The sequence below is a fragment of the Pteronotus mesoamericanus genome, unplaced genomic scaffold (genome assembly GCF_021234165.1).
Source record: "Pteronotus mesoamericanus isolate MK-2021 breed Mesoamerican mustached bat unplaced genomic scaffold, CSHL_Meso_final contig_22, whole genome shotgun sequence".
Lineage (NCBI taxonomy): Eukaryota > Metazoa > Chordata > Mammalia > Chiroptera > Mormoopidae > Pteronotus > Pteronotus mesoamericanus.
In genome coordinates, this window is record NW_026555090.1 from 6,351,067 (window position 1) to 6,367,557 (window position 16,491).

The 16,491-nt window shown below is 39.8% G+C and overlaps 1 protein-coding gene across 6 annotated transcripts in view; it reads right to left on the reverse strand.

The window, feature by feature from the left end:
• ARHGAP44 (Rho GTPase activating protein 44) overlaps positions 1–16,491 on the reverse strand; it is a 176,896-nt gene that overhangs the window by 82,057 nt on the left and 78,348 nt on the right. For all 6 annotated transcript variants that reach the window (XM_054571223.1, XM_054571221.1, XM_054571224.1 and 3 more), the window contains exons 2-3: positions 1,974–2,013; positions 1,472–1,576 (exon numbers count right to left, since the gene is read on the reverse strand). Coding sequence is in view for 5 of the 6 variants with exons in the window: in XM_054571221.1 (XP_054427196.1) it covers positions 1,472–1,576; positions 1,974–2,013 (145 nt within the window). In the remaining variant the exon portion in view is untranslated. The remainder of the gene's footprint in view (positions 1–1,471; positions 1,577–1,973; positions 2,014–16,491) is intronic.

A 16,491-nucleotide genomic window follows, 5' to 3' on the forward strand; every position in this document is an offset into this window, starting at 1 on the left:
TGGCCCCCCTCTGGGGGAATGCAAGTAACAAATAGCCCTTTCAGTGCCAATGGTCCCCTGACCTGCCAGCCTTGCTGTAGCTCAGGGAGCCAAATTCCCTCTGACTGGGATAACCTGTAAGACCCTTAAACCAGTGAAAGCTCTGCAAATCAAGGCAGCTTTGCCTCATCCCAGAAACATGATGTCAGCTGTCATCAACACCAAAGGCCGGTCTCAAGCCTCAGGAGGTAACGTTCAGATACTGCTCTTGACACCAGGCCCCGCTGTACTGTGGATGGGCTATTTTAAAAACAGTGTTTCTTGGACCAAAAGAAAGAAGGGGGACCACAGGCAGGTCTGGCTGGGGCCCCATCCACACCCGCTCCTGGGGTCTCACACTAGAGGAGTCTTTGACTGAAGGGTTTCATGTCCAAGGCAATTTTGCAAACTCCCCCTATGGACTGTTCAGATCCCCTTGCTGAAACTCCTCACAGATGCAGAGTGATTCCCACAGGCATTTTTCAGAGCTGTGAACAGTTTATTTCTACTGCACATAAGCGATTCCTGCTGGGGACACCAGGAAAAATAAAAGCGGGCCGGGAAGGACTGGACTGACCAACAGGACACAGGGGGCAGGGACTTGCACTGCAGCGTGAGATGCGACGGGGGGCCGGGCAAGGCGCATTACGTGACGCTCGACAGAAGTGAGGCAGCAGAGGGGGCGTGTGCCGGGGCGCTCTGGGGGGCCACAGGGAATGAAAAGTCAACAGTAACTCTGGCTCAGAAAACACTCCAACAGACGCCAAACATATCGACTGGAAACTCAAGGAAGAAGACAAAACCTCCTAGACTGCACGCACCCTGTTATAAAGCCAAGAGAACGTCTAGGAGTATCTGTTCATCTTTGGTGGCAATTAGGGGCCTGAGGGTCAAGAGGAAAAGCCTGCAACTACCTGTCTGCACCAAGGACCATCCAATGAAATCACATTATGCAACGCCTGTTATTACTAAAGCAGGTTAGCTATGAAGATGTTAGGGCGCTTTTATTTAGCAGGCTCTCTTTACTGTTTCGTTACAGCAAAAACAATTTTCAAGGGCCTTTATGGGTCACTTATAACCTTCGAAGCTACAGCAGGGATTTTTTCCATGAGAATCCATGAGATCGTAAGATGTTATTGAGGCCCATGGAATCTATGAATGAGCTGAAGCGGGGGTCGGAGCGAGGCCAAAGCCTCCTTAGGCGGGGTCTACTGCATGCCCCTGCAAGCCTCCCAGTTGCTGCAGATGCGGGGGAGGTTAGGGCGGAGGGAAAGACGAGGGGAGAAACTGCGCCTTGCCTGGCAAGGGCAGGGGGTGCTGCAGGCAGGTTCAAGGGCCCGGAGGGCCCCAGAGCCCCAGAGGTCGAGTCTCAGACCCAGAAGGGGCTGTATGAACAGCCATACCAAAACACGCCATCATGTGGGCAAACTGCCCTGGGCAGGAGGGCACTTACAGAGCGCTTGTCGGCCTCTGCCCCTTGCTGGCCCTGGAGACATGCAGTGAGCTTCTTGTGCGTGCTGTGGGACACTTGCTTCACCAGCTCCAGCCGCTTCTCCACCTGCAGACAGAGCAGTGGGTGATGTCGCTGGGTGAGGGCAGGGGCAGGACGGGGTCAGCGGTCTGGACAAGGAGGGAAGGGCATCTGACCCATGGTTCTGAGGAGCCAAGGACCGCTGGGGAGACATTCTTCGATTGCAGAGGGCTAGAAGGGGCGGGGCTCAGACTACGGGACTCACCGCTAACCGTGCAATGCAATGACTTTAAATGTCTCCTAAAAAATCTTACCCCAACTGGTATTCAAAATGCAAGGCCCTGTGGTAAGGAATAAAAAGTTGTGTCTCTAAACAGATTTGGATGAGGAGGTGTTGGACAGTTTAAACAGCATGGGGAATGGCTTGGTTTTTAAGGGGACGGTATCTGGGTGTCTATCAGCGAAGGGCCAGCACCACCCTTACCTGAAGAAGGTCTTCACTCAGAACTTCAGTCTTTTCTGCCCTAAAGAGAAAAACGAGAAACATACCAGTCAAACACAAGACAAAACAAAACCAGGAATATAGTCTCATACTTACTCCCCACTGTCTTCACTTATGGAGAGATTAGAAAAACAGACATTAGGAGCAAAAATTTCTAAAAGAAAATATAGAAAATACTGAAATTGACCAAGAACCTTAAAATAACTATAAACAAGAAACTCCAAAGAGTCTCCTGCTACAAGCTGACACCGGGATGGAGGAAAACAAACATATTTCTATTCTTCCCTTTTTTTTTTTTTTTTTAAGTAACAGCATTAAGTAGGTTCTCCCTCCTACGCCCCAAACAAGAAGAATGGCAAACACAGAGACAGCGCTGAGTCCGGGTGGCACGTGCAAAGGTCGGCAATGATCGTGGCAACCAGTGTGAGGCCACCAGCAGCGCGGAGCTCACGCTGAGACGAACACATTCAGGGAAAGTACCCGGACGCTGGCTGAAGGGGTCCCGATCTGTTAGCAACCCCAGCCTCACACCAGAGGAAACGTCTTCCCTGGAGGAAAACATTCCCAACTTAGTGCCTTGAGATGCTCAGAGATAACGTTCAGTCGGTGATTTCTCTCACACACCTGTGCTCCCTCTCACGCGCACGTTCTTTCTCACTAACACTCACACACACACACGCTGCCGATTCACGTGAAAACAAATCATCAAGACTAAGAGTACAGAGAAAGATGAAACACATGCATAGAGTCCAAATGACTGAAATTATCAAAGACTGTAATGTGTATAAAGTATTGAAGAAAGAATGTTATATTTAAAAATCAGTGAGAGGACTTTTGCTTCTGGGAATATGGAGTAAACATATTTTACCTATTCTTCTCATTAAGTATAAACAAAACCTGGGACATTATACACAAAACAAACAGAAGGAAACTGCAAGGTGGAGAACAGGTAGGCTGGCTAGGAACCTTCAGACCCAAGGAATGGAGTAGTGGGGATGTTTTGTTTCATATATTCCATACTCGGGGCTTAAGAGGGTGTGACCTGAAATACCAATGGCTACAGACAAAACAACCTAACAAAAGCCTGGTCTCTGTCGCCAAAGGACCAGGAAAGTGAGTTATTTATAGACAATAGCTACTCACTCCAGCCAAACATGACAGAAAAAACTGTTTTCCTAGCCCACCCACACAAGCAAAGGCTGGGCAGGGAGCAGGGAGTAGGGAGTAGCCACACTCACCAGGCTGTGGCAGGGCACCCCGCCTGCCTCCCACCCCACAGCCAGGGCAGCAATGCCCGAGAAATGAATATGGAGCTGGGACATTTATCACTGCTGGGCAGCGACAATGGAAACCGCATGGGTAGTCTGGACACCCACCCTCACGTGGTGGTAACAACGCATCCCTCCCCTCCCCACAGGGGTGGTGCCACAGGAAGCCCAGTGGGAAGTCAGGACTTTCACCACCAACACCCGTGGTCAGGAGGCCACCCTCTCCCGCAGTGTTAATGAAAGCCAAATAGGGAGCAGTAACGAGACACTCCTACCCCTCCCAGCCAGGGAGGCCTCAGGGGAGGCCTGCTGGGGGGCCAGAATCCCCACCCCCTCCCAGAAGGAATGGGGAGCACCCACTGTTGGGGGCGTGGGGACACGGAAGGCCAAGTTGGGAACCAAGACTTCTACTCCTCCTTGGCCGTAACAAAGCAAATTCCACCTTTCTCTGCCTGCTTTAGATAAAGCCAGCTAAAAGAGCAAGTTTAAATAATATCCAGAGTCTCATAAAGTAAGATTCACAAGATCCAGGTTTCAATAAAAAATTACTCGTTGCACCACTCCCTAGAAAAATCTCAAAATAAATGAAACGAAGACACTCACTATGCCAACAGCAGGACGACAAAGACATTAGAATTATCTGACAAAGACTTTAAACATTTACTATACAAATGCTTCAGAGAGCAATTACGAACATACCTGAAACAAATAAAAAACCCAGAAAGTCTCAGAAAAGAAGGTATAAAGAAGAATGAAATGAAAATTTTAGAGCTGAGAAATACGATCATCTAAATTTTAAATTCCCAGTGGATGAGTTCATCTGCAGAACAGAGAAGGCAAAGGAAAGAATCAATGAACTGAAAGGAAGCACAATAAGAAATTTCCTGTCTGAACAACAGAGTAAAAACAGACCAAACAAACAAACAAAAATAGTCTCAGGGACCTGTAAGGCTGTTACAGAAGATTAAATATTTACGTCATCAGAGTTCCAGAAAAAGAAGGTAGTGCTGAAAAAAATACCAAAAGAAATAATGACTGAAAACTTTCCAAATTCAGCAAAACACATAAACATACATACTGAACAAGCTGAGCAAACCCCAACCAGGATAAACACAAAGAAATGCTCACCAACACTCACACTAACTTCTACAAACTAAAGACAAAGACAATACTGACAACAGTGAGAGAGAAACGATACCTGACTCATGGGGGGAACACTGGGAATTAGAGGTTTCTGTGAGAAACCACGTAGAACAGACGGAAAGGACACACCTTTTTTCAAGTGCTGAAAGAAAATAACTGTCAATCTAAGATTCTATACCCAAAGAAAGTATACTTCAGAGATGAAGAAGAAATCAAGATAGTCTCAGATAAAGAAAAACTAACAAAAATTGTTATCAGCTGTCTACCTTACAGAATTGCTAAAGGAAGGTCTCTAAACTAATTACAAAAAAAACTGGTAAAGAAAATAACCTTGATATATTAGAAAGGAAGAAAGAACATGGTGAGCAAAAATGGTAAATACAATAGTCTTTCTTTCTCCTCTTGAGTTTTCTTAATTCTGTTTGATGGTCGAAGCAAAGCTATAACACTGTGTGATGTGGTTTTAAATGTACGCAGAGGACATTTTTAATACAATTATATTATAATTGGGGGAGAATTTTGATAGATTTTACTCAAGTAGGTAAAATAATGACACCAATAGACTGACAAGTTATATATATGAAATGTAATACCTAGAGCCACTACTAAAAAGATACAAGAGATGCACTCACAAACATTATAGATAAATCAAAATGTAAATTAAACACAGCAAAGAAAGAAAAAGAACACAAAGCAACAAAAAACAAACATAACACAAAGGGCAAAATGGCTGACATAAGCCTTAATATATATATAATTATTAAATATACATGGTCTATATATGGCAATTAAAAACAGATTCGCAGAGTGGATTATAAATATGTTGTCCACAAGAATTTCACATATAATGATATAGGTAAGTAGAAAGCAAAAGAATAGGAAAAGCATCCTGCAATCCTTAATCAAAAGGAAAGAGAAGTGGCAGTATTAATATCAGATAAATATACCTAAAAACAGAGAAAATGACCAGAGAGAAGCATAATATAATGATAAAAGGACCAATTCACCAAGAAGATATACCTTAAATGTATATGCACTAAACAACAAAGCTGCAAAACATGTGAAGCAAAAATTGACAACTGAACAAAAAAATAGATAAATCCACAATTATAGTTGGAGACGTCAACATCCCTCTCTCAACAATGATAGACCAGATAGTTATTTTTAAAAATAAGCAAGAATATATAAGAACACAACAATTCCGTTAAGCAATAGAATTTAATTGACATTTATAGAATATAGAAGGAAACATCCTCAACTTGATAAATAACATAGGCAAATAAAAAAATAATTCCAACCCACAATTTACATTATACTTAATGGTAAAAGCCTAGATGTCTTCCCCAGTAAGACTGGGACCAAGGCAAGTATGTCTGCACTCAACACTCATTCAACATAGTGCTGTAGGTTTGAGTCAGTGCAATCAGTCAAGAAAGAAGGTAAGAACTACAGATCTGAAAGGGACAAAGAAAAATGCCCCTATGGGCAGATGACATGATTGTCTCCATAGAAAATGTCAAGGAGTCTACAACAGAAATCCTAGAACTAACAGATGAGTTTAGCAAGGCTGTATGACACAAGGCAAACATACAAAAATAGATTTTATTTCTAGACACTAGGGATGAGCACATGAATATTGAGATTATAAATAAAATACCATTGCAAATGCTTTAAAAAATACATATAAGTCTATCAATGTACACACAGAATATATATGCTGAAAACTACAAAATACTTATAAAAGAAATCAAAGATCTAAAATGGACAGACATATTGTATCACTATATTGAAAGAAAACATAATAAAGATATAAATACTTGTAAAATTAGTAATCCCAAGCAAAATTGCAACAGGATTTGCTGTAGATATAGACAAACTGATTCTAAAATTGTTACAAAAATGCAAAGCAAGTAGACGATCTAAAACAATTTTCAGAAAGAATAAATCTGTAGGACTCACTGTGCAATTTTAAGATTTTATGGTAGTGAAAGGACAGAATGACAAATCAATGGAACAGAATAAAGAAAAAAACTAGACAGGTATAACCAACTGATTTATTTTTAAATTTTTTTTATCCTCACCTTAGGACACTTTTTCATTGCTTTTAGAGAGAGAGGAAGGGAGAGAGGACTGGAGGGAGAAACATCGATGTGAGAGAGAAGCATCAATTGGTTGCCTCCCATATGCACCCGGACCAGGGATCAAACCCAAACCAGCAATCTAGGTATGTGCCTGGACCAGGAATCAAAACCCACGACCTTTTGGTAATGAGACAATGCTCCAACCAACTGAGCCACATCAGCTAGGGCCCAACTAATTTTTTAAAAAGGTGCAAAGGCAGTTCAATGAGGAAAAAGGGACTTTCTAACAAATTGTGCTAGAACAATTGGATATTCATATGAAAAAATATGAATCTTGACCATACATTAAATAACTCACAATGGATCATAGACTTAAATATAAAACATAGGACAATAAAACTTTTGAAGAAAACATATGAGAAAACATCTTTGACCTTGGGTTAGGCAATGAGCTCTTAGATATGATATCAAAAGTTATTATCCATTAAAAAAAAACTGACATTAGATTTCATCAAAATTAAAAGCTTTTGCTCTGTAAAGGGCAGTATTAAAAGATAAAAAGACAATCCACAGAAGAAAATATTTGTAGATCACATATATAATCAAATAATTTTACACAATATGTAAAGAACTCTCAAATTCAACAATAAGAATTCTATTAAAAATGGGCAAAAAAATCTGAACAGAAACTTTATCAAGTAAGATATATGGATGGCAAATAAGCACAAGAAAAATTACTCGACATCATTATCTACGGAGAAGGTCCAAATTAATACTCAAATGAGATAAAATTATTAATATGGAAAAATAACAGCAAACCCCCCCAAAACTTGACCATATCAAGTTTTGGAGGGGATACAGAGCAATTGGCACTCCCAGACATTGCTGGGGGTGGAAGCAATGCAAATGGTATGGTCACTATGCAAAAGAGCTTAGCAGTTTCTTACAAACTTGTATATACACTTGCCATATAATTTAGCAATCCTGCTCCAGAGAAATAGAAATTTATGTCCACAAACACACACAAAAACAAACTTGTGAACATTTACAGCAACTTTATTTGTAATAAAAAGCTGGAAACAACCCTAATGTCCTTTAACAGCGAATGGATTAATGATAGAATAGTACTCAGCGAAAAACAGGAAGCGACTACTGACACATGCTACACCATGATAGATGCCAAAAACATTATTATGCTTAGTGAGGAAAGCCAGTCTCAAAATGTTACATAAGTACTGACTGATTCCATTTATATGAGATTCTGGAAGAGCAAACCTGTAAGGATGGAAAGCAGCAGTGAGTGACACAGACTGGAGTGGGGGAGGGACTGACTCCAAAGTGAATTTTTTAAGGTGATGTATTATTCTATATATTGTTTGTGTTAGTGATTACACAAATCGGTGTGGTGGTAAAACTCATAGAACTATACAGAAAAAAGTGAAGTTTACTTTATATACATTTTAAAAGTAAAAAAAAAAAACAAGATAGAACTAAGATACTAGAAAACAATACCATGTAAGTCAAGAAGGCAGAATGACTGAAATGAATTATTTGGACCTCCTGGTATCAGTTGTTAGAGGTGTTAGAACAATAATTTAGAGGGGGAATCAAGATGGCAGAGGAATGGGTGGAAGTCACACTGACCTCCTCCCAGGACCAACCTGGAATTACAACTAAATTGTGGAGAAATCACCTGGAACAAACAACTGAACAATAGCGAGAGAGGAGCCTTGTAACCTCGGAGACAGAAGAATCTGCTTTAGTGCAATCTAACTCGTAAGGAGTGAGGTAGAGATTCGAGAATGCGGGCAGGGCGCGCACAGGCCCTAGCACCAGAAGGATATTGAAATGGCCAGTTGGATACTCCTGAGAATAGTGGGGTCTAAACCATAAATGGGGATCTCCAGCCTACAGCACCAGAGCCCAAAAAGTACATAGAAAACAGCCAGCTGTGAAAAGCGGTGGAGTTGCTCTCTGCCAGAGACAGGCGACTGGAGACACAAAGAACCACTTAAAGGGCCAACGCATAAATTTTTACTTGCAGCCACTTACCCTGGTCTCTGGCAAAGGCAGGGGAAGAGTGGGCTAGAGGCACCTGAGGAGAGACTAGGGAAGGAGGCTTTGGGGAGAGAACTGAGAGAGCACGGGTGGGAACTCGGTGCTGACTCATCCCCCATGTCGCAGCAGCCATCCTGCTCAGGCAGAGGCCACTCCCCCAGAGTGGCAGCAGCGTCAGAGGACCCAATAACCCCGCCCCCAGGTGGGATTCCACCCCGCCTTGTGCTGTCTAAGCTGCCTGCTGAGTGCAGAGTGACTAGATTAACAGCTGAAAGAGACAGCCACAGACAGTAGATTCCTGGAAGTCTCAAACAGACTGCCTAGGGTCAGACAGGGATGACATCTGACATCATCAGAGGCAGATCCAGAAAGTAAAAACAGCAGTCTCCTACCATAGAAGTTCATACCACAAAGTCAGGAAATCAAGACAGATTAACTTAAGAAGCAAAAGCAAAAAAGAATAGTCTCACTAATAATGGGAAGACAAAGAAATACCCCCACTCAAAGGGAAAGGAGGAATCCCCAGAAAGAGAACTAAAGGAAATAGAGGCATGTAAACTATCAGATATTGAGTTCCAAACAACAGTTCTAAGGAAGCTCAAAGAGCTCAATGAGCTCAGAGAGAATTACAAAAACTACAGGGAAACTATGAGGAACTTATTGCAAACTATATCAGCATGAAAAAGGACATAGAAACTGTCCATAAGAGACAAGAGGAAATGAAAGATACAAACTCTGAATTGAAGAACACAGTAGAAGGAATCAAAAGCAGGCTAGATGGAGCCAAGGATCGAATCAGCAAGTTGGAGGACAAAGTAGAAAAAGGCTCCCAGAAAGAGGAAGAGAATGAAAAAAGACTAAAAAAGAATGAAGAGGCATTTAGGGAAATGCAGGACAACCTGAAATGTAATAATATCCGTATAATAGGGATACCAGAAGGAGAAGAGAATGAGTAAGGGATAGACAACCGGTTTGAAAAAGTGATGATGGAAAACTTCCTTAATTTGAGGAGAGAAAAAGTCACACAAGTCCAGGAAGCACAGAGTCCCATTCAACAGGAACCCAATGAGGCCCACTCCAAGACACACCATCATTAAAATGGCAAATATCAAAGACAAACAGAATCCTAAAGGCAGCAAGGGACAAAGAGGTAGTAACATATAAGGGAGCCCTGATAAGGCTAGCAGCTGACTTCTTAACAAAAACACTGCAAGCCAGAAGGGAGTGGCAATGTTCCAAGGAATGAAGAGCAAAGGCCTGAAACCGAGACTGCTCTACCCAGCAAGGCTCTCAATGAAAATGGAAAGCGAAATAAGGAATTTCCCAGACAAAAGATGGCTAAAAGAATATACTTCCCCCAAACCAGCACTGCAAACTATACTAAAGGGACTGCTTTAAGATGAAGAAAAAGAGTCTATGAATACCCAGTTACTTTCACAGTTGTCAATACTTGATATTACCAATATTTTTAATATGTATTAATCTGATTGTGACAATGATGTGTCATTTTAATTGCTCCTTTATTATTTGTTGAAACTAAACCTGTTTTTGTATATTTCTTGCCTATTTCTATTATTTTTAAAAAGCTTTAAATAATTTTTTGGTATTCTTTATCCATTTTTTGGTTAAATGTTTGTAGAATTTTTTCCCTAAAAAAAACAACAAACCATTAACCCTTTTCTAGATGTGTTGCAAATACTTTCCTATTCTATTACTTGTCCTTTAACTTTTTTATGTATATTACTGTACAGTCTTAAGTGTCTAATATAGTCATATTGTCAGTATTTTACTTCATAGCTTCTGGGTTTGAATATTTTACCTCAGGGTAAGAAAAATATTAGTTTGTATTTTCTCCTAAAACTCTTTAGATTCTACATATTGATTTTCAACTCACCCGAATATTTCTTGTATGATGTGTGAAATAGGGCTCTATATTTGTTTTGTTTCAAGTAATAGTGATCCATGTACCTTATTTGTTGAATAAGTCTTCTTTTACCCATTGATTTGAAATATCATCTCAATCATATATTACAATGTTAGACAGATATATACGTTTGTTCATTATATTTCATTGATCTACTTGATTATTTCTGTGCTAGTGTCATGTTGGTTTAATTGCTGAGACTTTATGGTTTTAGATTTTCTAATATTTTATAATTAACTTTAACAGTAAAAAAAAATCAATCTGCATGAAAGAAAGACAGAGAGAGAGAGATGGAACTCCTACCTTCTGTGACAACATGGATGGAACTGGAGAATAGTAAACTAAATGAAATAAGCTAGTTGATGAAAGACAAATACCATATGACCTATGGTACCATATTAGTGGACTCTATTCAACAAAATAAAATAATGAACGAAATGAATCACAGGCATGGAAACATGGAGCAGACTGAAAGTGACGAGAGGGGATGGGGAAAGAGGACAATGGTAGAAAGAAGAGGAAGGGACTAGAAAATGAACATGTATGAATGACCCATGGACATGGACAGCAGAGTGGGAATTGACTGTAGGAGAGGGGCTGGGGGTGGGATGAGTGGAGGGGGGTGAAGGGGGAAAAACTGAGACAACTGTAATAGAATAAACATGATTTAAAATTTTTAAAAAAATTTAGATTTCGTTAGGCTAAAACATGATAAATATTTCAAGGGTTGAAATAAAAAGTAGAAATAGCATGTATATCTTCCAAACCAACAGAGGCAAAGTAAACAAAATAAGAAAACAAAAACATAAAAATCCACAATAAAAACTGAGTAAATCAAATCAAAGGATAAAGAAAGTAGTAGGTAAAGCATTGAGAAGAAAAAAAATAGAAAGTAAAATAGTAGATACAAATCAAATATATCATTAATAAAAATAGACTAAATGTGCCAGTGAAAAGCTAAGGATATTCATTCAGTTTAAATTTTTTTAAATCTAGGTTTGTGCTGGTTATAAGCACTATATCTAAAACATAAAGAATCAGGAATATTGAAGAGAAAAGAGAAAAAACACATATCAGGCTATTTAATACTACATTAATATTGGCCAAAAGAGACTTTGAGGCAAACAAAATAAAACGACAAAAGAAGATATAATAAGAGAGAGGATCACAATATAATGATAGAAAAGTTTAACCCGAGAGAGTTCCGGTCAAGATGGAGGCATAGGTAAACATGGCTCACCTCCTCACACAACCACAGCAAAAATTACAACTAGACTATAAAACAAATATCACCCAAAATCGTCAGAAAATTGAGCTGTATGGAATTCCAACAACCAAGGAATTAAAGAAGTCACATTCATCCAGAGGGTAGGAGGGGCAGAGACACAGAGATGCGTGGAGAGGCATGGGCACCTGTAGATGTGGGACAAGCAGCTGCACACACAAATGTGGTAGATAAAAATTGGGAGGGACACCTCAGGACTGAGGGATCCCAGCCCCACACCAGGCCACTCAACTCGGGTTCCAGCACCAGGATGATAAGTCCCTATAACTTCTGGCTGTAAAAACCAGTGGGGACTGGGGTGGTGGAAGAAACTGCAGAATTCTTAGAAGTCTTCTCTTAAAGGGCCCACAGCAGACTTAGTACTTACGCAGACTTACTCTCTCTGGGCTTCAGCACTAGGGCAGCAACTGGAAGGGCACCAGTGGCATACAGGGAGAAATTGAAGTGTCTGGCATCAGGGCGAGTGCGGAGGGACAGCTTCCTCCTGGGCAAAACTCCAGGGGCCAGGAAGAGGCATTGTCTTCTTTCTGAGCCCTCCCATACACAGAGCCACAGAGCAGTGACATCATATCAGAAACTCCATCAGCCTGGTCCACACGGAGTGCCCTCCCTGACAATTACCTAAGGCTCTGCTCCATCCAACTTACTGGTGTGCTTTTCTACAATAGGCCACACTGCTAAGACAGGGAGTCAAAGTAGCTCTACCAAATACATAGAAGCAAACACAGGGAGGCAGCAAAAATGAGGAAACATGCAAATATGGCCCAATGAAAGAACAGAACAAAACTCCAGAAAAAGAACTATAAAAAAATGGAGATAGGCAATCTATCAGATGCAGAGTTCAAAACACTGGTTATTAAGATGCTCAAAGAACTTTCAGTACTTCAATAGCATAAAAAAGACCCGGGCAGAAACAAAGGTTAAACTAAGTGAAATAAAGAAAAATTGACAGGAAAACAACAACGAAGAGGATGAAGCTGAGATACAAAACAATGGTTTGGAACATAAGGAAGAAAAAAGCATTCCATCAGAGCAGCAAGAACAAAGAATCAAAAAAACAAAAACAAAACAAGGATAGGCTAAGGATCCTCTGGGACATCTCCAAACAGCAACATTTGACTCATAGGGATGCCAGAAGGAGAAGAGAAAGAGCAAGAAATTTAAAACATATTTGAAAAAATAATGAAAGAAAACTCCCCTAATTTGGTGAAGGAAATAGATATGCAAGTCCAGGAAGCACAGAGAATCCCAAACAAGATGGACCCAAAGAGACCACACCAAGACACATCATAATTAAAATGCCAAAGGTTAAAGATAAAGAGAAAATCTTAAAAAGCAGCAAAAGAAAGCAGATAGTTACCTACAGAGGAGTTACCATAAAACTGTCAGCCGATTTCTCAAAAGAAACTCTGCAGGCAAGAAGGGACTAGCAAAGAAGTATTGAAAGTGGTGAAAAGCAAGGACCTACAACTTAGATTATTCTATATAGGAAAACTATCATTTAGAATTGAGGGGCATATAAAGTGCTTCCCAGACAAGGTAAAGCTAAAGGAGTTTAGCATCACCAAGCCCTTATTATATGAAATGTTAAAGGTACTTATTTAAGAAAAACAAGAATATCAACACTATGAACATTAAAATGGCAATACATTTACAACTATCAGCAACTGAATCTAAAAAACAAACTAAGCAAACAATCAGAACAGAAACAGAATCATAAATATGGAGATCATTTGGAGGGTTATCGTTTGGGAGGGGGACAGGGGAGAAAGGAGGAAAGGTGCAGGGATTAAGAAGAACAATTGGTAGGTACAGAATAGACAGGGGGATGTTAAGAACAGTATAGGAAATGGAGTAGACAAAGGACTTCAATGCATGACCCATGGACATGAACTAAGAGCGGGGACTGATGGCGGGAATGGTGGGTACTGGTGAAGGGAGGCAAAGGAGGAAAAGCTGGGACAACTGTAATAGCATAATCAATAAAATATATTTAAAAAAAAGAAAAGTTGAACTCATCAAGAAGCTATGAGAATTCCAAATTTGGGTATAGTGATAAGAATCACAAAATTTATTCAATCAAATATGACAGAATCTCAGGAAGGTCCTGAAAATTTACCATGATAGATGCCATCGTTCCTCTTTCAATTAATGAGATATAAAGAAAAAAAGTTAGCAAAGATATAGAGGATTTGAGAAACACCAGTTAACAGGATTGATTGGACAGACATACATGACAACCTAATCTAAATTGATGGAATGTAAATTCTTCTCATACATGCAAGAATTCATTCCCAAAAATTAACCACTTATTATCCTATAAAGGACATCTTAAGGAACATCAAATGGCAGATGACACACAAATGATGTTCTCTAACTCCAATATAATTTGGATTAAATTAACAATAAAAAAGTTAAAATTAAGAAAAGAACAAATTTGGAAATTTTTAAATAATTTTAAGTTGCTCTCACATCAAAAATAACTGTTAGAAATTTAAAATATTTAGATTTGAAAAACAATGAAAATACTATATATCAAACTTGTCAGATAGCAAAGTGATACTTAAAAAACACAGAAACCCAAAATCCTTATATTGGGAAAGAAGAGAGGCTGAAAATACTTAGAATAAGGATAAAGAGTAAACTTAAAGAAATGAGAGCAATATTAAAAAGGGAAGAAATTATTAAAATACAAAAAAATTATGTAATTGAATCAACAAAGTCAAAATTAATTCTTTGAAAAAACTGACAAAAATGGCAAAACTCTGTAAGATTTATCAAGGAAAAAAATGAGAGAAATAGATAAACAATAGGAAATAAAAGTGGAATATAACCAGTGATGCTCCAGAGATTAAAAAGATAAATAAAAGTTATGAACAACTTTATTTTAAAACTTAGACAAAATGGCCAAATAGCTCAAAAATTAAAGGAGGCCAAAAGTGACTCCAGAATAAATAGGAAGTCTGAATAGTCCTATAAACATTAAATAAATTAAACCAGTAATTAAATATATTTCCACAAAGAAAACAGAGGAGCAAGTTGTTTTACAGACATATTTCCAAGAAATGTTTCCTTCCAAACATTATATAAACTCTTAAAAATGATGGAAAAAGGAGCGACACACTGAGGTTCCCCCTAAGGGACAAGTATAACTTGATTACAAATGTAGACACGGAGATACAGAAATCAGTCTAATATATTAACAATGATACAAATATCCTAAACAAAATAAATTAGCACTACGAGCAAATTAGATTAATTGTTGGAATGCAAGAGTGATTTCACTTTAGAAATTTGCCAGTATAATTCATCACATTGACAGATTAAAAGATAAAACATAACTATCACGAAAAAAAAAACATAACTGTTACCATCAGAATTTAGCTAATTATTAATAAAGGAATGAGAGCAAAGGGAATTAGAGACACTGAGGTTAATAAATGGGGGAGCGTGAGCCTGCTTGCTTCACCAGGAAGCTACAGCTTCCCTCTCCAGGAGGCGCAGCAGGGCACTAGCCAAGGGGATTACCACTCAGGGGCGCGGAGGCGGGGCGGGGAGCTACTTGACCTTAGAGGCCGGTCAGATTGCAGGGTGGGAGCCGAGAGGGGCAGGCAGGAGCACAGAAATCAAAATGGTGCAGGGGGAGGTGCTTAACCAAAGAGGCCTGTCAGTCTAACCTGGGGTGGCACCTATGAAAAGCCGAGAAAGCCTGGGAAATAGATTGGTTCTTTTGAAAAAGTTTCTGGTCTTTTCCAAGGCCAAGATACCTAATCCCAGGGAAACAAAGAAGGCCTCTCTTGCTCGCCTGATGACCTGCACTGTCACAGGACACTCGTCTGTGCTTTCCATGGCCAGGTGGCCCCAGCAGCCACACGGCCCACTGCCATGCAGACTCTGCGCTCCCTCCTGGAGCCTGACTGCCGCAGCACAGCCACGGACCGCGGCCGGGGCCGCGCGCTAGGCTAGCAGGATGCGGGCTGGACTGGACTTGGGTGTGGAGCAGGCACTCTGGGCAGTGGGCTTCACCCTGGGCCTGCTGAAGACCAGGCTGGGCTTCGTCCACGGCAGAGAGAGGGAGATGGGCATAGGGAAGGCAGCACGGGAAGCCCTCTACTTTAACATCATCAATAAAGTTTGCCACAGAGCCGCGTCCTCCCACGCGGGTCTCAGCAAACCCTTTTCCTCATGACACTGCAAGAACTCCACTTCTACTGATAACATAACTGTTTCAAAAAAAAATTGCAGACAAAATATTTAATAAAATTCAATGTCTGCTCCTGAAAAAGAGAATAGAGTCCTTATATTGATTTTTAAAAAATACCCATAAAACATCATTCTTAACAGAAACACATTAAAAATATTCCGTTTATAATGAAGAATAAGACAACGATGCCTACTACCACTGTCTATCCAGCTCAGTAAGCAACTGCAATGAAAGATGTAAAAAACAAAAAAGGAAAACCTAAACTGACATAATCTATAAACTATTAAAAACAATTAAGTTTAGAAAAGTTGCTGGATAGATGATTAATATAACAAAACCAATATAACCAGTAAATACTGTGAAAACCTAATTTTAAAAGATCATCTAACACAGAGAAGAAACTTGGAATAAATGTAATTAAAAATAAGCATTATCTATATTGAGAAAAATATCTTAAATAAGTAAAAGATATTAACAACGTTCACACTTAACAATGGAATAGAAAAGAGCCCCCAGAAATAGGCGCACACAAATGGG